Source organism: Haliotis cracherodii, unplaced genomic scaffold (assembly GCF_022045235.1).
Source record: "Haliotis cracherodii isolate W230 unplaced genomic scaffold, xgHalCrac1.p SCAF_3, whole genome shotgun sequence".
Classification (NCBI taxonomy): Eukaryota; Metazoa; Mollusca; class Gastropoda; order Lepetellida; family Haliotidae; genus Haliotis; species Haliotis cracherodii.
In genome coordinates, this window is record NW_027266286.1 from 63683752 (window position 1) to 63706286 (window position 22535).

A 22535-nucleotide genomic window follows, 5' to 3' on the forward strand; every position below is an offset into this window, starting at 1 on the left:
CAAACATCCACCATACCCAGCTCCCTTAGTTCTCCTCCCCAACCCCATCGGCATCTATTCCAAATCTCAAAATTCCCAAATTCTATATAAGCAACCCCTAAACCCCCCTCTTGGGTTGCACAGACCACTTTCGCCCCTTTCGGAAACACAATAAATGGCCTGGCCGGGCCCGTGTGCGAAATACGCATCAGTCGGAAAGCGCACGTTAAATCTCCAAAGTAAGTAAGTAAGTAAGTAAGTAAGTAAGTAAGTAAGTAAGTAAGTCATGGCATTCATTCCCCTGATGAAGGAGTAAGCATATACTCCGAAACGTTGTGTTCCTCTTTATAAAGAAGTTGACATCCATATATTCTCTTCCTTATTATCATGAATACATATTTCGAATTTCTGTTAATTCAAATAATGTATGAAGATCAATTGAATTCGTATAATCATACTATAAGATGAAGAAGACTTTCGGTTGAGATGCACCCTTTACAGGATCTGCAACTGGTATTACTATCACCACAGCCATACATGTACCTATTCTTCTTCTTCTTCTTCTTCTGATATTGTGGTTTACATAATGCAATATTAGACTCTAGTATTCGTTTTTGAACTTGACTCTATATCGAGAGTGCAACAATGCTGTCGGTTGCGAATGCCTCTGTGCGTGTGTTAAAGGTAACACGAGTTATGTCCCTTTGTGCGTGACGCGAACAATATGCGGTTCACTGCGCGATAACACTTTTGATTTATATCGCAGACGGTGTCACGCCATCGGGGGCCTCGTATCTGACCACTCCCTGATATGGAGGGCCTGGCAAGACATTAACACTGATAAGTATCACACTCACTCTGACATGCTTGTAAATATTTCACTACACACCAGGGGATCTAATACCGAACCGGAGTCGGTGGAAATAGATAAGGAGACTCATCTTTCATCAAGTAAATTTATTTACACACAATGTCTCTTTTCAAAAAGAAAATTTGTTTATTTCACAAACATATATAAACATTTCATGTAAGGAGTTAAATCCTGTTTTAATTATGATTACCGTTGACCCTGATGGAGGGAGATTGGTTTACATTTATTGTAACAGGTAAGTTGGATCTCTTGCGTTGACAATTTATATTCACGTTCGAGTCCAGCTCAGTTTGTTGAAAAGATGATTTTAAACTGGATTCCTCATTCTGTAGATTATCATTAGTTGTTATATTCTCACACATCATATATGTTCCATGATTTCCTTTCCTTGTGTTTATTTCTTATTGGTAACTGTATTTGCATTGCGATGTGAGGGAGTGAGTGAGTAAGTTGGGTTTAACGCCAATTTGAAGAGTAAACCAGTTACATCACGGCGTGTAAGTTTGATGTGGGAGGAAAGCCCGAAGTGAATCAGGTTTTAGACGTTTACCGTTTAGGTGAAACCCACGAGCACGGGAATCGGTGCTGACAAACATTGTAACATAATCAGGACGAACCGGTATTCGAAATCACGATCATACATGTAGATTTCTGAAGTGCCCTGGGACGCAACTCTGCACGGCGAACCGCGGCGCCTTAGACGACGGGGCCATCCCCACCCCCACATTGCTATGCGATTATATATATATGTATGTGAAATGTATAATATTATGCAAATGACATCGACAGAAATGAAGTACTTGAAAGGGTCATTAATGACGATCGATGCGCATTATGTCAATCACTGGATTGACTGGTCCAGGCTCGATTATTTACAGACCGTCGTCATATAGCTGGAGCATTGCTGAGTGTGGCGTTAAACAACAACAACGCAAACAAACAAACAATATGATCCTTACAAGAACATGCAATATTAAGTTAACTTCCTTTTTATAATGTCAAATAATGTTCCAAACAACACCAATAGTATCCATTTCAAACGTCTTGAACACATTCAGGTGTCATTATCATTAGGACAGAGCATGTGAAATTTCAGCTTTACGTGTACAGTCGTTTTGAGCAGATGTTTACAGATGGGCGTCGAAGAATCAGGCTATGCCATACACTTAACTTTCAATCAGAAACTAGTTTATTTAAGGAACATTATTAAGGAAATATGTGCCTAAAGTCACCCAGAGGTATATAAATCATAAAGATCTCGGATAGGTACACAGGTGTTTGAGGAAGATCAATGGTTCTGGCAGTTGCTATGGCAGAGATACCAAAATACATGCTTGTATTTTACATGACAGTACATACATCAAATTACTTTAAAATAATTCCAACAACTGGTAGAAAGCGTTATATAAAAAATGAAATGTTCTTGAACTAAATGATTCATCTTTCATGACACCTGGCCCTCGTTAACTGTAGCCGTCAGACAGTAAGACACTGAAGTCGCTCCAATATCTGTTTACGATAGTGGCCGACGTTCCTCGTTCTGCCGTACCACCGCTATGTATACTTGTGCTTTCTTTGTGGTATACATTGCCGGTGCATCAACACGCGGTTCACGTGTCGACCAAATACACATACAATGTCACGGAAATGAGAAGCGTCTCTTATCCAACATCTTCTGAACAGTTAGGGCAGAGACGGGCGCTGATTTAATCTAGGTAAATGATGAACTGTTGGATTAATGGTGTTTCAATTAAACTCGTCCCTGTGTTTGGCACAAGTCTATGGTTCTGCGTCATGAAATGAGAAGGTCGCTCAATGTAAAAATAGACTAAGACTTGAACAGGCGGTTTTGGCATTGAGAGTGTTTTCTGCTTACGCGGTAAATCCCAAAGCCTAAAACCTACATTTCTTCAAGAATGGAAGGAAAAGCGTTCAGGATACTTGTTTTTGAAATTCCTGAAACGTTGCTACAGGTGTGACACTCCTCAATAAACACTCTTCACAAGTAGCTAAACGTCTACGGGAGATGCTTCAACTGTACCACCACACCGTTCAATAGTTTCCTTTCAATTATTAGTATCTCCTTGAACATCATGCCTAGTTTGAAACTCGTTAAACTGTTTTTCAAATAGTAACTATGTTAAATATGTTTCCTAACTACATACAATTTCAATTTAAAATTGAGAAAAGGTGAGTGTCGAGTTGTCATGGTAGAATCCCCGCGGTTTGGTCGAAGACGCCCCAACGAGGATAGATCATATGCTTCTGTCTCATACGGAAGATACTTCGTCTCTTAGACTTTCTTCTTCACTCTCTCCCTCTCTCTCTCACGGTGAGTGAGTGAGACAGTGAGTGCGAGGTGCGTGCGCGGTGCGTTCGTACGTGTGAGGTGAAGTTTGTCATATTGGATGAATTTTCTCTTTTGAATAGCTTACCATTATAACTTACCATTATTCAGTATTTTCTCTTTTGAATAGTTTACCATTATTCATACATGTCCTTCCGCTCAGCGTTGAGTGAGCGGATAGGGAGTTACGCTTCTATTAGCACTATCCGGGGGCACGGTGGCCCAGTAGTCTAAGGCGCCGCGGTTCGCTGTGCAGAGTTGCGTCCCTTGGCACGCCAGAAACCTATGATTGTGGGTTCGAATCCCGGTTCGCCCCGATTAAGTTTCTAGGTTTGTCAGCACCATACCCGTGCTCGTGGGTTTCACCGAAGTGGTAAACGTCTGAGACCTGCATCACTTCGGGCTTTCCTCCCACATTAAGCTGACACGCCGCGATATAACTGGAATATTGTTAAAAGCGGCGTTAAACCCAACTCACTCACTCACTTTAGCACTATCCAACAACAACGCTATAGCGAACACCAAGAATCACCCTTTCGCGAACACCTGGTATCATCACTATTTGATACTGATTAAACACATGCTCATGATGTAGTCGGAATTATACAATGGACTCTGCTTTAAACACAACTTCCCTATCATTTTGGAAGGTTTTCGTTTCATTTATTTCATTTATTGTGCCAATGTGGGGGTTCAGGGAAGCCATGGTCAATACTTTGCATCACCCACTCACTCACTCATGACCTGTGATTCTCGCTCCATATGATATTTGGTAAAAGACTTCGTCAAAGAACACTTAGCACCAAAGTCTGTGAAAGTAAATCGGTCTCCCTATTTGATGGTGTGATGTGAGGTGAAATGGGATTTAACGTCGCGTCCAAGATTATTGCACTTATATAGCGACTTGCATGCACGTGTGTGTGGCTGCTTGTACTAGTCCGGACTAATGCCGATTTATAGTGCTAGCTCACTGAGATACCATGCCGCAGTTTAACATGAATACCCCACTCAGACACAGTATACTGACTCCGAGCCGACCAGTCCTTGTTTTATCCCCTTCATGCCGAGCACCAGACAGGGTAACAACAAGTACCATCTTTTAACGTCTTTTGGTATGACGCGGTCGAGGATCGAACCCTGGACCTTCCGCTATCCGGTCGGACGGTCTACCACTAGACCACGGATGCGGTCCCCTATTTGATGGAATTAAGAAGTAACCAAGTGAGGGAATTTGGCTTAGTGCCTCCTGGAACAGTACTTCAGTTGTGTCACTGCCTGTCAGATTGACGTGGGAGGAACTCCTGAAGTTTTCAACTTTGGTGAAACCAACGAGCACTTGGTTGGTTGGTTGGTTGGTTTGTTGTTTAACGCCGCATTCAGCAATATTCCAGCTATAAGACGGCGGTCTGTAAATAATCGAGTCTGGTCCAGACAATCCAGTGATTAATATTATGAGCATCGATCCTCGGAATTGGGATCGATGATATGCATCAACCAAGTCAGCGAGCCCGATCCCGTTAGTCGCTTTTTACGACAAGCGTAGTCACCTTTTACGGCAAGCATGGGTTGCTGAAGACCTATTCTACCCCGGAATCTTCACGGGTCACGAGCAATTGGAATTTATAGAGATTCGAACCCACAATGATTTCTGCACAGAGAATTGAGGCACCTTAGGCCCAACATAGTCGAAACATTACCTCCATGTGCAAAGAAAGAAAGTGTTTTGTGTTCAGACTGGAATATGAAACATGTGTTCAGATATTAGTCTTCCACCAGAAAGTGCTATATAAGGGGTTCTCTTCCCATCCCAGTGCGCCTTGTAAATCAAACGTGAACACGTGTGTACATATGTAAAAAACACCTAGTTTGTTGCATTTGGCACATCATAATAGACATTATTTGTGTAAGTTCAATGAACCATGAAACCACCCAAAGTTTGTTTAGAAATGGGTATTTCGGCATGGGCTCTTAGCACTAGCTTCTCTGAACATACCGGTATGATAACCGACAGCAAGAAAAGCCAGCATACGTGGAATACCCTCGCCACAACCAAGTAGCACGAACGCCAACTTTGTGCTTTATCGGGCAGTTTTGTTGATTGTATTGCCAAAGCTATTTTTACTACAGTTTCGTGTAGATTTACATTTTGCGAAAAGCTCCACACAGACAAAATAACTGTCTGTTCAGCTGGTAGCAAAACGGCGCTATCGTGTTTGAAGACATTGGTGCCAGGAAAATAAACTAACTTGAAGTCAATAGCTGCTGGTTGTGGATGAACGCTGAAATGAAGAGCCCTAGAGAGAAGTTGCAGAACGGCTATAAAAAACTTGAAACACTTCATCATCTTATCTCTAACCAGATGAACCTCGCAAAATAAAAAGGAAAGTTTCTATTTGCAGGGTTGCAAGTGATCGCAAGCGCAACAAAAAAGGAAAGTAACACAGCGATAGCCCGAGCATGCATTTTGTGAATTATTGTACGCAAACAGGCGAGTGACATCGTTGTGTTTATGAAAAGTCAAGTGTCTTCGAGTTAATATAAACATGAGGAAGGTGTAAATTCTTAAGAGCCTCACTAGCCTCTCTCTCAATCTCTATCCCTCCTCTCTCAATCTCTATCCCTCCTTCTCTCCCAATCTCTCCCCCTTTTCTCTGTCTATCTCTTCACCCTCTCTCTCTATCTCTCTCTCAATCTCCCCTCCTTCTCGCTCCCTCCTCACTATCTCCCCTCCTCCTCTCTCAATCTCTCCCTCCTTCTCCCTCTCCTCTCCCTCTCTCCATCTCCTCCTTTCTCAATCCCCCAACCCTGCATTTTGTAATTAATTGCACGCAATGAGACCAGTGTGTGTATGATTTTCTTGATATAAACACTTGCCTCTATCCCTTCTTCTCTCTCTCAATCTCTCCCTCGTCTTTCAATCTCTCCCCTTCTCTCTCTCACCTCCCCGTCTCTCTCTCTCTCTCAGTCTCGCCTCCTTCTCTCGCTCTCTCTCTCTCTCCCTCACCCCTCCCTCTCCCTTATCCCTCTCTCTCTCACGCACGCCTGCACCAAACCATGCACACAAACACCTGTGATAAATCTACCATGGATAAGTCGACAACTGCGTCAAAACTTTAACGATGCAATATGCTCATTTGGCGCGATATTTAGTGCAGGTTCAACGTTTCAAAAGTGTTTCTGGCGATGGCGCTAAATGTCAGTCTAGCTAGGAACATGTTGGATGTAATGAGTGAACACACGGAACAGTTTAAGAACAGGCAAATTCAAGATGAAACAAAAACTAAAGGTACAGCATGTCCTAACTACAACGTATGAGTGAGTGATGTTCGTTTGTTTGTTTGGTTGTTGTTTAACACCGCACTCAGCAATGTTCCAGCTATATGACGGCTGTCTGTAAATAATCGTGCCTGGACCAGACAATTCAGTGATTGACATCATAAGCATCGATCTACGCAATTGGGGTACGATGACATGCATCAACCAAGTCAGCGAGCCTGACCACACGATCCCGTCATTTGCCTCTTTCGACAAACACAGTTTGCTGAAGACCAATTCTAACCCGGATCTTCATAGGTAGGTTCCTAGAGTATTGTCATGAGGCTGTAATATATTCGAGATTATTTCTGATGATTGTCACTGACAGACAAAATGAAGCGCACATAAAATGTCAAGAGTTCTGGTTGCCAATGGTGATACGTCAACGGCAGCTCGTAAAATGGTGTGACCTCCCTTCGTGTTTACAGTCCAAACTCCGTTCCAGGGCTTAACATCTTCCTTACCCTCCCGGTACAGAACCCCCACCCGTCTTGTCGATTCTCTTCCCGGTCTGCATAAGTGCGATTCTAAAAATTACTGTCGGAAATGCTAGAATGGATGCTTTTCTGGCTTCCTTTAATCAAGTCATAGGACTATAAAAAGAGAATATATATCCAAATAACGCACATTGACATAATCTAGCCTGTCCTAGCTGACATCGTGATTATTTAAAATGTACTTTTACAGTTAAAATGATAATACTTCTCAGAACACATTCGTTTGTTGTCATGCTTGTATGAAACGGCCTATAACCTGAGGTTGTTACCTAGCACCTGTCCCTAGCACCTCTCACAGGTGTAAATGTCACCCGAGTTGGGGGTGGTCTCAAAATATTGCTGTCGTTGTACTAAATTGCATTTGACAGGTGCGTTGATGGGTTAGCAATTTAGGATATGTTCTGCATAAAATATGCTTGGAAACATGATGGAAAAGTTGAAAACTATGAAACGGGATGAGTATTGGAAGGTTGCGGTTTTGGAATCAAGAAGTATTTGTTGCTCTACAGATGGTTTCTTGAGGTAGCATTTATCTCCGCTGATGACGTATATGAATCTGTACTTTTGAATGTTGTGTTATGTCTTACCACGAACCCTTTACACTTAGCCAATATAGGCACACCAGGGTTGAGCTCACAATGTCTGACTGGCGTACATAAGACAACGTAACCGTGTTTGTGCCGCCAGCACAAATGTCTTGTACTTTACTGGTTTCCTATTCAGCCGAATTTTCTCCATGAGTTTAACTTTCGTTTCCGATGATCTGAAGTCGACAATGTCATATATTCCTGTATGGTCGCCTTCAGACCACAAATGGTTGGGCTACAGGACCTGAATCCCGGACGTTATATTAACTGGCAGCATCCATGACAATGACACTGACGTTGTTTAAAATGGGCAATAGCCTAAGTTTCAACGAGTCTATGAAGACATAACCTCCAAAAATTTCCTTAAGAAAATCACCAGTTTTCGTTTTCGCCTCGAAAACTAGCACACATCCACCAAGAAGCCCCATGTCATGGGTTGCGGCGTGCGAAACAAATATACGATTGTCCATCTGCTGATAGCCACATGTAGTCAGTGGAATGATTCATCAAGGTAAATTATCTGGACGCCCTGACTGCGATGGTTATGAAACGTCCGGAGATAATGTAACCTCGTTGACAGGATGGAATATTTTCTCCTGAAACTGCAAGGTCATCGTCACGCGCCATGTATCGAAATCCAATCTCCTGGATAGCAATAGTTAGTGCAGTCCATGAGACATTAATTGTATCTTATATTTCCTCCCAAATTCTACTACAAGTCGGGGTTACCTTCTGCTCATAATGGTTGCAAGCATGGTGACACTGTGAGCGAGTGAGTGAGTGAGGTAGGTCAAACGTTGATTTGAAGAGTATTTCAATTTTTCACGACGTGTCGAATTGAAGGAGCCCGTAAGGGATGCAAAATTGGAAATGCGAATAATTCAATTGCAATAACATAAACGCTGATTGTGTTCGACAAATGCGTTTTTGATGATCTAAATGTTCGGGATAAACAAGTTTACATAATCGAAGACATAACAAAAATTATGCGGAGACTAAAACTAAACTTGACTGAGATTGTGCCATTTGATTAGGTTACTAATATGTGTACATTGAAGCACTTGGACTATGAATCTTATATGCTCAAACAAAGGACGATCGCGAGTTAGTTAATAATGTACATACCCCTTATTCTGATTTCGCGGCAAACATTGCATATTTGGAATTGGAAAGGAAAAAAAAGAAAACAAATACCTGTTGAACAAGTGATTAGTTCTTTCATCTTAGAATTAGTATATAATAGACATAATGAACTATGTAATCTGACTTTGAAAAATGCTTAAACGTGAGTTTTCTTTCAGAGGCTTCAAATACAAATATGCAATACATCTGTCCTAATCTCATAAAAAAATGTAAGGTGGATTTATGCCATCACTGATAATTGAATACCTCACTCGGAAACATGGACTTCTTTTGTCCACTCTTTTAAATCTGACCTGGTGTCATCGCCGATTTTCAGGGTATTCTTTGGCGTTGAATATATATATTTACACAGTGCAAACATAGTAGACATGTTTCATTATACGGTCATGTAATAATTAAATGTATATACATACAGATATCCATATATATTACGGTGAGTGAGTGAAATGAATTCACGCCACTTTCAGAGTATGTCAGTCAGACCAGGAATCTGGAATTCAAAACCACGTCAAACAGATACTGTTGCAGCTAAATGGCGCAAACCATTAGCATTCTTACGGATGCATATCGCTGGGCTACCCAGAAACCAGTCAAAGTCACAACACAGCCTGTTCAGAGTTGTTCACGAGGGAGTTGGGCGGTGCTCGAGCCTAAACAGGCTTTCATGTTTCTCAACAAATTGATAGAATGATAGTATAAAAAATGGTTGATAGTTGAGAACAGCTACTGTAATTAAGTTTGTGCTCCTGAAATGTCAGGTACTAAATTAGATAAAGGTTCAAGAGAAGGGTTCCACACAAATTTACCCCCTTTATCTTGGGGTAAAAATAAATTTAGGTGGTGTCTTGACTTGACCAAATGTCGTGTAAATCATCTCGTAATCCTTTTTCGCCTCAGGTTCTGCTACATGGAAGTGCTGGATTATCTGAAATGAGAGATTAAAACGACTACTACTACAACTAGTACTACTACTAATTGAAAACTCCTCTAATAACCTCAAACATAGTTACGTATTCGCTGTAAGAATCAGGAGTAATGTCCGAAATTACAGTTTCAGATTATGTCTCGCTGACTTGATTGATGCATGTCATCGTAAGTTTAAGTTTAAAAGTATTGCAGTTAGAAATGCATATGTTTATTTATACACGTGATGTCGTTTAATGATATAAATACAGTGACGGGATCGGGTGGTCAGGCTCGGTGACTTGGTTGATACATGTCATCGTACCCCAATTGCGTGGATCGAGGCTAATGATGTCAATCACTGGAGACCTGTCCCAGACTTGATTATTTACAGACCGCCGACAAAGAGCTGGAATGTTGCTGAGTACGGCGTTAAGCAACAAACAAACAAACAATCAATCTAAAACACAACCGTACTTTTGTGACACCAAGCCAGAGTTCCTGTTCAGCAAAACGTCGTCCCAGGCAGTTCCTGAGCCCAAAACCGAAGGGCAAGAGAGCAAAGGCTGGGTATTCCTTTTCTCTCTTGTTGCTTGAGTCGTCTCTCAGCCAACGATCAGGTAGAAACTCTTTAGGCGAATCGAAATACTCGCTGTTGAGGAGAAGACGCCGATTGTTCATGAAAGCACAGGTCTGAAACACATATCAACGTAGACGTAGAACAGGAAATATGAAGTTGCAACATCACTGATCATCACCAAAAACTACAGATTTGTACATGAAGATGCTAACATTACTTATTTATTGTTTCATCTCATCATTGCCGGAATATGTAACTCTCCTGTTGACATGGTACTGTCCTTTCCCCGAGCTATCGTACGGATACTTCCACTGATGTGTTTCATGTGCAGGCATCGGTTAAAGTAGCACTGAAGCTGGTCTTAATCTAAGAACATGGTAACCTGCTGGGTCCTGTACCCTAACTATCAAGATCCACTTAGTCCCTGGCTTACCCAACGGATCCCTCTTCCACCCCCATCCAAACACAGCCCGTAATAAGGGGTGCTTATTTATATTACTCCAGGTATCGGAATAACGGGCGAATCATGTTTCCGAAATTAACAAATAAATTGGCAATGTCATTATCTAATCATCATCACTTATGTTTTGACAATGTGTAGTGAACGTACTCGACTTCTAGGCACGTTACATAAGACAAAGTTAAGAATATATTCTTGACATTGATGGAAATAACAGTATCATTTCTGGCCTATACAAATGTTATTTTGTACGTAAGGTCTCATAGGGGGTAACAGGTGCCTGTAGTGCCGAATTGGGCTCAGAAGGTACCGATGTACACATGCTATTACATTAAGTACATTCAGTTTGGTTAAGGACGTCAAACCTGATTTATAAAGACCATAACTCAACAGCTATTCATATATCCTTAGATATAAAATATAGACCAAAGATATACTTTACCCCTTTTGGCACCAAGTAACCATCAATGACAGCATCTTCTGGAAGTATTCTCAGAGCCCCAAAGGTAACAGGAAAGTTTAGTCTGATGATGAACAAATGCAGATTCATCTTCATCATCAGAATGGCCATTGTCTTCATCCGAGTTTCATTACAGGAATATTATGGATAGAACAATTCTTTATATGATTTTAAAACAAATTAATGGATTAATGATTCGTATTATCATAAAATACGTACTTATTATTAACATACAAAAATAATACCTGAAAGATTCCTTCATACATGCGCGGAAGTACGGCATGTTGGACATGTGTGCAGCAGTTAGCTCTTGTCCCGCGGGTCCAATGACATCAACAATTTCTTCATACAACCTCTGCTGCTTGTCTTCATTCAATGCGAGATTGAGTAGCAGAATCTCCATATTCTTCGCAGTCTAAATGAAGCAGAACGGTCAGGAAATACAGGGACTAATGCAAGAAAAAGCCACCTGGTACTTACAGGAAGCGCACATTATTATTCAACTTCTCTCTCTCTCTCTCACCAGAGCTGCACATATGAGTTGAATCGACCCAATGACTTCGGCGTGACAAGTACTTTAACCACTAAGCTATTCCATCATCCCTTGAGTGAACGAGTGACTTACAAGTTAAGATGAGCTGAAATGGTCGTATTCAAGATTATTGCACTTATATAATGCATGCACGTGTCTCAAGATGCAAGGGCATACGTTTACGCCAGTTTCATGCCACGTTTAATTGTCTACATTGCGATATAATGTGTGGTTGTGGTCTGACTGTAAGGTCACAAATATATGCCATGCTGCCTGAAGGTCGAATCTCTTAAGCATTTAACCTTTAACTTTCGGCAATGATCCTTTTAGGGTTGTATATAAGTGTCCATTACTGTTGACTCTGTTGTGTGTGGGCATTATAAGGTCAAGGGATAAGCATGGACACAGACAACTGGAACAAAACATTGTTTTGGGGAAACAGTGCACTTCTCATCTTATACCGTTCATTCCTTTGTTTTTCACTGTCTACATTAATGGCATATCTCGGACAGCATCACAATAACTTCAGCCCAGCGCACAACACACGTTTGTGAACATAGCGGTTACCTTTAAGAGAATGTTATTGAATGTCTGAAATTACGTAAATGCTTGGGGTGAAAGAGGAACCCCGTGAAGATCCGGGTACAGAATAGGAAAATGTAAGCAGTGTGGAATGTTCAGTGTGATGTGCACATCCTCTAAGGTTGGTTTAGTGCTGATAATCATTTTCGAAAACGTGGACCCACTATCCCCCTGTCATACGGTGATCGAAACCAGTGGATCCGCAAATGCATATAGCAAAGCGTCACTGGGCTAACTTGTCTTTCATCATAGCGATTGCAACAGGAGTGCCCACATTAGTAAAAGTCGAAGCTTCATTCGGTTGTTTTACCAATACCCATTTTCCGAGCCGTGAAGATTCCGGGGTAGAATAGGTCTTCAGCGACCCATGCTTGCCGTAAAAGGTGACTATGCTTGTCGTAAAAGGCGACTAACGGAATCGGGTGGTCGGGCTCGCTGACTTGGTTGATGCATGTCATCGATCGCAATTGCGTGGATAGGCGCTCATGATATCAATCACTGGATTGTCTGGTCCAGACTCGATTATTTACAGACCGCCGTCATATAGCTGGAATTTTGTTGATTGCGACGTTAAACAACAAACCAACCAACCAACCCATTTTCCATAGTGTTTTTGCTATATTCATGGGAAGTGTCTTTTAGAAGTGACATGACCTCCACGATTTTTACACTCAATGTTTATGAGGTTTTAAATAACTTGAAGTTTGAGTTTGAAGAACTCGGACATAAAAAACAAGCCCTTGATCTATGACCTCAAACCTTTCTGTGAACTGGTTCCCTACACGTATTAACATATAACTTATGAATAGTAATGAGACAACGACCCAGTCTTGTTAGATGTTAGAAGTGAGTTCTGCTCCAGTTTCGACACATTTGTACATTCCAAACGAATTAATAATCAGAAAACGTACTTTACACCGACAACATAGTAATTCGTAATACCGTTTTTTTACATCGTACTTACTTATTTTCTGCCCAAAGTGAGTTTTGTTTAAAATGTGGACTGATATTTCACTTTCGATTATACTAGCAGATTTACCTGCCTCCTTGCACAAGCAACCAGCTCTACCGACCAGTCCTATTAATGATCCCTTAACCTCTATGGACACGGGATAGAGTATATCCCAAACGTTTTATAACGTGTCGCAACAGACGGCTAAATGTGGTAATGCAGTCAGGGTCGGTGACTGCATGTCGTTCACCGATGGCGTTAGAGGTTGCTCTTAAAATCAACCACTGGTTTATCTGGCCCAGATTTGATTATAAACAGGCCGTGATATAGATGTTTGTTTGTTTGTTTGTTTGTTTGTTTAGCGCCGCACTCAGCAATATTCCAGCTACATGACGGCGGTCCGTACATAATCGAGTCTGGACCAGACAATCCAGTGATTGACATCATGAGCATCGACCCCCGCATTTGGGATACGATGACATGCATCATCCAACACACCCAGTCTGACAACTCGATCCCGTCACTGTAATGATATCATTAAACGATATCACGGGTATCAGTGTGCATTAGTATGTCCAACTGCTAGGACTTTAAAACTTAAACTTACGCTGACATGCATCAACCAAGTCGGCTAGCCCGACCATCTGATCCCGTCAGTCGCCTCTTACGGCAAGCATAGTCGCCTCTTACGGCAAGCATTGGTTGCTGAAGACCTATTCTACCATGGATCTTCACGGGTCCGTGATACTGCTGAAATATTGTGTAAAAACACAGTGCTGACAGAGTTTAGTTATATTTGTGGGCCTAGTATGCGAAGAGAGATTTGGTCACCAAGCTGAGGTTATGACATGATATATAATACCAACTGTTCGGTACATCTGATGAGAATATATTCCCAACTACAAGTCAGAGCGCTCGGTATCAAAATAATGTACAAGTGAAAAGTAAAATCTAAACTAACGATCATTTCATCAGTCGAAGAAAAAGAAAAGGTTTTCTGCTCAGGGTAACCGACGAACAACCCAAATACATGTACGTAACTTACCGAGTCTGTTCCTGCCGTCAACAGATCTAACAGAATGGCATCCACACTCTTGTCTGTCGTCTTGGGACTCGACTGTAGTTGCAGAATCAGGTTTGGTTCTTCAGGGTCAAAAGTTCCGTCTTTCATCTGACGGTCAACCTTTTCAAGAAGTTCTCTTATCTGAACACGACCATACCTGTAATCACATGATACAACTGTAGTCAAACTTTGTAATCAGTGTTGTTCGTTAAACGTTAAGTGTGTCCCTTGCTCAACCGTGACGTTTACAATACTGACGCTATATGGCTAACGTATTGCCGATGTGACCTTAAATATTAACTCAGTGACTCACACTTCAACATTCTTAAGCCTTATAGTTCTAACAATGTTATACGTTACGATAAGATTAAAGCTTTAATTTTACTTTAGTATAGGATTTATCTTTAAACAATTCTGAGGGCACAGGTGGACGAGTGGTCAAAGAAAGCACAACTGGGAGTGTCATGCATAAGCCGAATATATTATTGTGGGTTCGAATCCAAGGTTCTGCATGACTGTTATCCTTGCTTGATCTGTCTCCACCACACCCAAGAGGTTAGGTGAAAAACGTCTAGAGTGCTCTTCACATTTTGCTTTCCTGGCACATAGATCTGATACCCTGTGATATAAATGGAAGATTTGAAATTAGAGTAATAAATAAATTATTGTCCTACCCGTATGCTTCATTTGCAACCTTTTCAAACTCTTTGTACAGTTTTGTGGGAAAGAGTTTGTACACTGGGGGTCCCACGTCTTCAAAGAGCAACGCAAAGAAGGATTTTATTGCATTAAGATAGACTTGGTTTGCGGGCGACACGCCTGTTCCTTTTGGATCCAGAAAACCAAGTCGTTTGTTGAAAGCAACAACTCCTATACCTTTAAAAGTAAAAGGACAAATGAATATTTTTAGCAAACTTAAATAGGGATTCATAAAATACATTGTATAATGTTTATACTATATATGTCTGCATAGGCCTTTGGCAAACTTTAGCTCAATGCTTTATATTGTTCTTCAGTAAATACCAGGATATTGATAATTTTACTCCTTGACAGGTATACTGCAAAAGAGATGGTTACGTTTGGGTAACAACCATGAGGTTGGTATAACATTTCTACCCAGTTTTAACCTTCAGGGCTCCCTTTGCCCACATTTTCAGTTCCCTATCTACCTGATCAAACTTGTTTGAACGGTTTAAATTAATCATCTTTTCCAAATCAATATCAAGATCTATTCCTAATAACCTAAACTGAGTTTGTGACCAGTCCAGATCCCAGGCCGTACATTACTTATATCTTTATATCATTTTGACCCAAGTCTTTGAATGGCATTTAGAAGTGATACACAAAGGTTTCGGAGTACATAGTATTACTTACTCCTTCATCACCTGATGAAGGAGTAGGTATATACTCCGAAATGTTTTGTTCCTCATAATAAAGAAGTTGACAGCCACAAATTATCTTCCTTATCCATATCAACTTAGTTTGTTCAGTATTTACTTTCAATCCTGAATCTGGCAAACATTGTCATGTATTCATTGTGGAATAGAGGCTTTTATACATCCATCTAAGCTTAATGTGGTATCATCTGCAAATTGCGCAAGCATCAAGTTTATTACCCATTTGTATATGGTTTTGTTGTTATTTATCATCATTATTGCTAATATTTCTGCACAAAGGATAATGACATAGGGCTGCAATCTTATTTTGTTAATAATGTAATCAGCTTCATTTATAAAAAATATAACCGTCTCCACGTGACATTATCCATGATGAGATTAAATAGTAGTCTTCTGAAACATTCTTAACAACAAATTCCTCAAATTCAAAGTCCTTAATACCTTCGGCACATGCAGAAATAGCTGTTATTCTAACATCCAGCATTCACATTTCATATGTCAGATATTACGTATATGGACAGGTGTTTATGTAATTAACATTGACGAGCTTTGGGTAACCAATATTATGTTCTGAAACAACTGAGGGGCGGTCGGGTAGCCTTGTGGTTAAAGCGTTCGCTCGTCACGCCGAAGACCCGGGTTCGATTCCCGACATGGGTACAATGTGTGAAGCCCATTTCTGGTGTCCCCCGCCGTGATATTGCTGGAATATTGCTAAAAGCGGCGTCAAAGCATACTCACTAACTCTGAAACAACAATTTACCTCAGTTATTGTCGAAGGTCAAGGTCTGGGAATATATATACAACTATAGAACTGTAGGAACTTTCTATAAATTTAATGATCCATTCATATGATACCCTATGGAATATTTTTTGCATTTACTCGATACTGTTTTATCAATGGTGTTGACGTTTTCAATTCAAAGAGGTAAACTAGGTTACATATAAAATAGATTAGTTTCTATATGTTTGATGATTTGAGATACTTCTTCACACTGCTCATATCTACATGACTAATTGTATTGTAATACAACTATTATGCTTATGCTTATATCTATGTTTAAACCACAACATGGGAGCTTTGTGTCATAATGTGGTGGCATTAGGAATTGTCTGCAGCTTGTTGGGTAGGCCAATAATCCTTGCTAAGATTGATGGTGTAACAAATGACATATTATCGGAAGTAGATTGGGCTATTGTGTACAGGAAGGTGTTAAGCTTGTTTGTGTAACGAACGTGCCCACAGGCCCTGTTGTTCATATCGCATTACCTCAGCCAAAGACAGGACATTTGAGTAGTTGTATAAAGAGGAGGAGAGATTTGACTGATAATACTGGTCACCTCAATGGTTCTTAAAATAATCTTCAGAAGTGAAACCAAGTTTGTTGTTACCTTTTCCTTTATCCTCATAAGATTGGCCCAAAGCGTGTATTATTTAATAGAATGTTGCCGGAATACAATACACACAACATTCATTATAACCAGAGACACATAGATGTTCTGTGAAAATGATGTTGTTATTATCAATAGTTTGGGATAGTTTGAGAGGGGAAGACCGCCGTCATTTAGCTGGACTATTGCTGGGTGTGGTGTTAAACAACAAATAAACAAACAAAAAATATAATTCAGTGCTAGTCGATTGATGGGCGAAAAGACGGATAGACGACTGTCAGGACCAACATATTATTATCATCACACTGACTTTGTCCAGGTGGGCTACAATTAGATACCTAAATTCAGAATTTAATCTATAAATATTATACCTACTTTCTGTTGCATATCTGAAGAGCTCATTTCTGAATTCCTCTGGTGTATACGACATTGTAGACATCCGGGTGACAAGGTCGTTGGTGACGTCGACTTGTTCGTTAATGTATATTGACGCTGATGTTGTTTTTAACATGTACTTCTGTGTGGCAGAGCGCAGGCGATGCCATTCAGGACCATTCCTACATCAAAATATCATATATCATTTCATACTCTAAGGCTATGTCAGCAGTGGAATCATGCGAATAAGTAACAAAATCCGTGAAATCCCCCCAGTTTAATGTGAGAATGTGAGCTGTGTTAACGTCGGTTACAACAGTAAGTCAGTCACATTGCGACGTCGCGGCTTAATGTGGGAGCAAGCCTAAAAGTTACAGAATGTAAACTTTTACCAAGTACTATAACCAGGGTGAGTCTGGGAGTCGAACGCTCAATCATCGGGTAATGTTAATATCTGACCGACTCCTCTTTGATTAGCGAAGTGCAGCGCTTTCGACGACTGGGTTAAATGCTTTCAAATGAGATCGCTCAATTCAACCTTTGCTCCTCTGGTTAGGCGTTTGTAAAATGCTATCACTCAGTATGTGAAACAGAAGAAAGAGACGCACAACTCCAGATGGTCACTGTCTGTGTTTAAGCTTCTTAAGTGGCTTTATACTTACACATTACGGGCTCGGGAAATAGTAAATAGTAATCTGGGCGTATAGCTGGTGTGGTGTATGGATTGCTTAGAGTGTACACCTGCAACACTTAAGGTTTTCCTCACACATAAGGAAGCTGGGCCTAATGAAGTGAAAACTGTTTCAAAGCAGCGTTAATCCCAACGATCAGTCCTGCACACACTCACTTAATCTGACGATATAATGAAAACATGTCTTAATAGATACCAGACCAACACTACAAGTATCATAGCATTACCATGGTGATTAACATGGAACTATGACTGCCAAACATATAGCCAACACTCATCCAGAAACCTTTAGTTTCTCAATAGGCAAGAACACGGATAAAACTACAATGTACCTTTGCTCTAAATACATTTATTACAATGCAAAGCACACGCGAACACACACACACACACACACACACACACACACACACACACACACACACACACACACACACACACACACACATGCACGCACGCACGCGCGCACACACATTTTATATATATATTTATTTGACCATTCATCTGGGTATAATATGTGGTAATGTTATTTACATTTTTCGATCAGTTTGTGCCAGTGAACCCTGGAATTGCATGATACATTTACGCCACTGACGACAGGTTTGGGTCTGCAACACATGGACACTTGTCAGCACCTTGCACGGTATTAGGGAAACACATACTGGGGCAAATGAGCAGTTTCAGCTAATCTGATTCAAAGCATTCCAAACCGATTATATGCTAATTCAAATTGTTGTATGCATATCCATCTAACAGTCATTGATAACATATACCCCAAGTACACATACACGCATACGATGTCGCAGTTCACACACTGCATTTGTTTTTGTGGGGCGGCCGGGTAGCCTAGTTGTTAAAGCATTCGTTCGTCACGCCGAATACCTGGGTTCGATTCCCGACATGGGTACAATGTGTGAAGCCCATTTCTGGTGTCCCCCGCCGTGATATTACTGGAATATTGCTAAAAGCGGTGTAAAACCATACTCACTCACTCACTCATGTGGTTTAGAACATTGCTGTAGATGTACTAACGTTTGTACCCCACCACCACATCACAATGTCTCATAACAGGTCGCAGAGCAAACATACTGTCAAACTGTCTTGAATGTATCCCACAAAACAAATACTGCTGTGGAATTTGTTTTAAAACATGATATCAAACTGATAAGAAGACTAAACTATGAATTTATAAGTACCCACACAACTGCCATTCCACGTTCTTTGTCGTTCTTCTCGGCGTAGACCTCGAACAGGTTCAGAGCTGCCCTTCTTGGATAATTTCCCTCATGTCTGTGGATGGTCGCTATGGCGTCCGGGTCTTCTGTCACAAAACACTCCCCCAGAAGCTGCATACGAAAAGTCTTTCCATACTTCTCGTGTAGTGAATCGAGTAGCAGATGAAATGAGTGGCCGGTGTAGTTTGCTGAAACGTGTAGAATACAGTTTCAGAGCTGACGTACATATACTTTCTTTAACCAAATCCATATTTCATTTATGTCGACAGCAGAAGGAGGTATAGGATTTGACTTTGTATCATGTGTTACAAGATGTACATAAAATGTATGAAAATGGTATGACACATATTATATTAACGTCTGTAAGCTGTGAGCTGGGTTTAACGCTTTGCACACTCAACAAGATTGTCTGATCAGCTTGAAACACATGCACTGATATGACGTCCACAAAACAAGAACATTATTATCAGGCAAACCTGAGAATTGATTCAACAACGATCAGCTGATGCTACGAATGTCGGTGTTATTGTGTCAACCATGTTTGATATTCTACAAAAAAAGTTATCAAAGCTACAATGAATGCATACGTGTATATGTTCAATAAACGTACTGAAGGGTTTCATCAGAAATGCTGGACCAATCACTGGGATGGCGTATAGTCCCCCAGGACCCGGTATATCTTTGAATGATTTGACGTCGGTTTCATCAACCTTGGAACTGGTGGCTGTTGCTTTGGGACATACGTTTTGTGTCACAGGAAGTAGGTGTTTTCTCATCAGAGCCGATAGTGGCGTCAGGCGTGGCTTCAGCATGTCGAGAACTAAAGACAATGTAAACCAATGAAAATAACGCAGCATATGCAGACTATGACTTGGTTCAAACTGTAGTTTGCCGATATCATGTAGGTATTATTTACACGAAATGGTACCAACATTACCTTGAACCATCTGAAGAAACTTATTTGTGGTGCTGGATATATATTGCAGAACGAAAATCTATGATTATTAGTGTAACGTAATCAAAATTGAATTTTTTAAGGCAGGCAATTATAACTTCGGGTGGTGTTTATTAAAGGAAGGTGATTATTCCAGGATGTACGGTATTTTCTACCGGAATAAGTCTTAGAATTGCCAAAATGGAAAATAATGCAAGTGAAGAAGGAATGAAAACAAAAAGTTTATTAAAATGATATGGAATTACTTGAATAGAGAACAATGGATAATGGAAATAACTTAAGTTACTAAAATCATATAGGGATGAACTAGTTGCAATGATATCAGGAGCAAATTGGCACAGTTACTTAAACTTTAGGCAGTTGCAGGTATTCTTTGTGATTGATAGGTTAAATGGGATGACTCTAAAGACTTTATCTGTTAACTCAGGAATATCCAACAGGCTATTCTGATCTAGGTCAATATCAGCAAGGTTAAAACCTCAATTAGTTGTCCTAACCAAACCAAACCAAAACTGTAGAGTTATAATGCGATGACAACCAAACGAAATGAATGGGGTTATTATACAACATCTAAGGCAGATACACTCTTGAAATCCTTCTGTAGTTATATTAAGGAAATGACATCAATTTCCTTACATATCATATTGTTTGGTTTGTCAAAAGCAGCATAGTGTGACATGAATGGTCAAATTAAACAAATCCATTGTCTCAGTTTGGTATTTAGCACATTGAACATGTTCAGGAAACCGAAACTTATTTCAAACTGATGAATGTACCATCTGATCGATTTGTTCAGGTTCATTGGACGTCGTTTGGATTGCGTTTGCATGGCGTTTGCTTTGTAAACAATAACTTTGCTTACCAAATGAATGCTGGGTAACTATTCTCTTCCCTTTGGGGCTTTTGTTTGTTCTTTGATTATTTGTTCATTTTCATTTGTACTAATACTTTGTACATTTTTTACTCTTATATTAAATGCAGATACTTGGAATTGTTCTGACGGATACGTATGTTGGTTGGTTGGTTTGTTGTTTAACGCCGCACTCAGCAATATTCCAGCTATTTGACGGCGGTCTGTAAATAATCGAGTCTGGACCAGACAATCCAGTGATTGATATCATGAGCATCGATCCACGCAATTGGGACATGCATCAACCAAGTCAGCGAGCCTGACCACCCGATCACGTTAGTCGCCTTTTACGACAAGCATAGTCACGTTTTACGGCAAGCATGTGTTGCTGAAGACCTATTCTACCCCGGAATCTTCACGGGTCGGATACGTATGTACAACCAAAGCTTGAATATCAGGAAAGGTCAAGAGAACGCATATCCTATTATCGCATAATTGTCGATGCGCATCACTACAATGGGAATCATAAAGATGCATAATGGCAGGTTCTAGGGTCTGATCAACTGCGGTATGTCCGAATTCCATTTGAGATGTCTTGAAATAGAGAGACTTAATTTACATCCGCATCGCCCCCATGCTGACGGATTCATGGTTATTAAATATACCAAATTTGAGGGGCAGTTCTGAAAGTAGTAGCGCTTGCGGATGGCTTTTGCTATGATCTACAATTTGGTCAATTACAATGTCATCTAAAGTACTAGGATCCCATTAGCTTGGCATGTAAATTCAGGTGAATATTATTGCAAACAATGCTATACCGTTACTCTGTATACCTGCAAGCCGAAACACACTGTTGCCTTGGTGAAATTTTCAATCAGTTTGAAAATATTTATAAGCCAAACATCGTAAATACAACACAGATACTTAAGAATTGCTTACCTGGGTGTTTGTCCGAGTCACCACTCCGATGAATATGCAAACCGAAAGCTTTCGCGGTTCCCAAAGAAGATGTGGTGTGTGTATGTATGTGTGTGGGGTGTATTCATGAACATTATCCTTCTTAAGCTGAAAGGTTATATTGTATATAGGACCCAACTATGAACACATAATAACATCGGTTTCTGTCGGTTTCAAACAGCGTAGGTTCTCAACGCGCTGTGTCACGGAGGCAAAACAGGCAGTGAGTAGGGACACGGCGATGCTTCAAAGACTGGGAAGCGCCATACGCACAGATAAGAGAGAGGTGGGGATAGGATCACCAATACTTGTTGCTCTTGCTGCCATAAGTTTGTCACTTCTGGTGTATTGTTACAGTATCTTACCCATTCTATACTTTGAATGGTTAACCGCTCGCGGAAGTAAATAAGAACTT

At 40.5% G+C, this 22535-nt stretch overlaps 1 protein-coding gene across 1 annotated transcript in view; it reads right to left on the reverse strand.

Annotated features, from left to right (window-relative positions):
- Window positions 1-8583: 8583 nt before the first annotated feature.
- Window positions 8584-22535, reverse strand: part of LOC139475603 (uncharacterized) — a 32684-nt gene continuing 18732 nt past the window's right edge. The window contains exons 12-20 of the mRNA XM_071258792.1: window positions 19969-20178; window positions 19324-19546; window positions 17436-17617; window positions 14946-15147; window positions 14254-14428; window positions 11388-11557; window positions 11125-11206; window positions 10120-10335; window positions 8584-9664 (exon numbers count right to left, since the gene is read on the reverse strand). Coding sequence (XP_071114893.1) covers window positions 9551-9664; window positions 10120-10335; window positions 11125-11206; window positions 11388-11557; window positions 14254-14428; window positions 14946-15147; window positions 17436-17617; window positions 19324-19546; window positions 19969-20178 — 1574 coding nt within the window. The 3' untranslated portion in view covers window positions 8584-9550. The remainder of the gene's footprint in view (window positions 9665-10119; window positions 10336-11124; window positions 11207-11387; window positions 11558-14253; window positions 14429-14945; window positions 15148-17435; window positions 17618-19323; window positions 19547-19968; window positions 20179-22535) is intronic.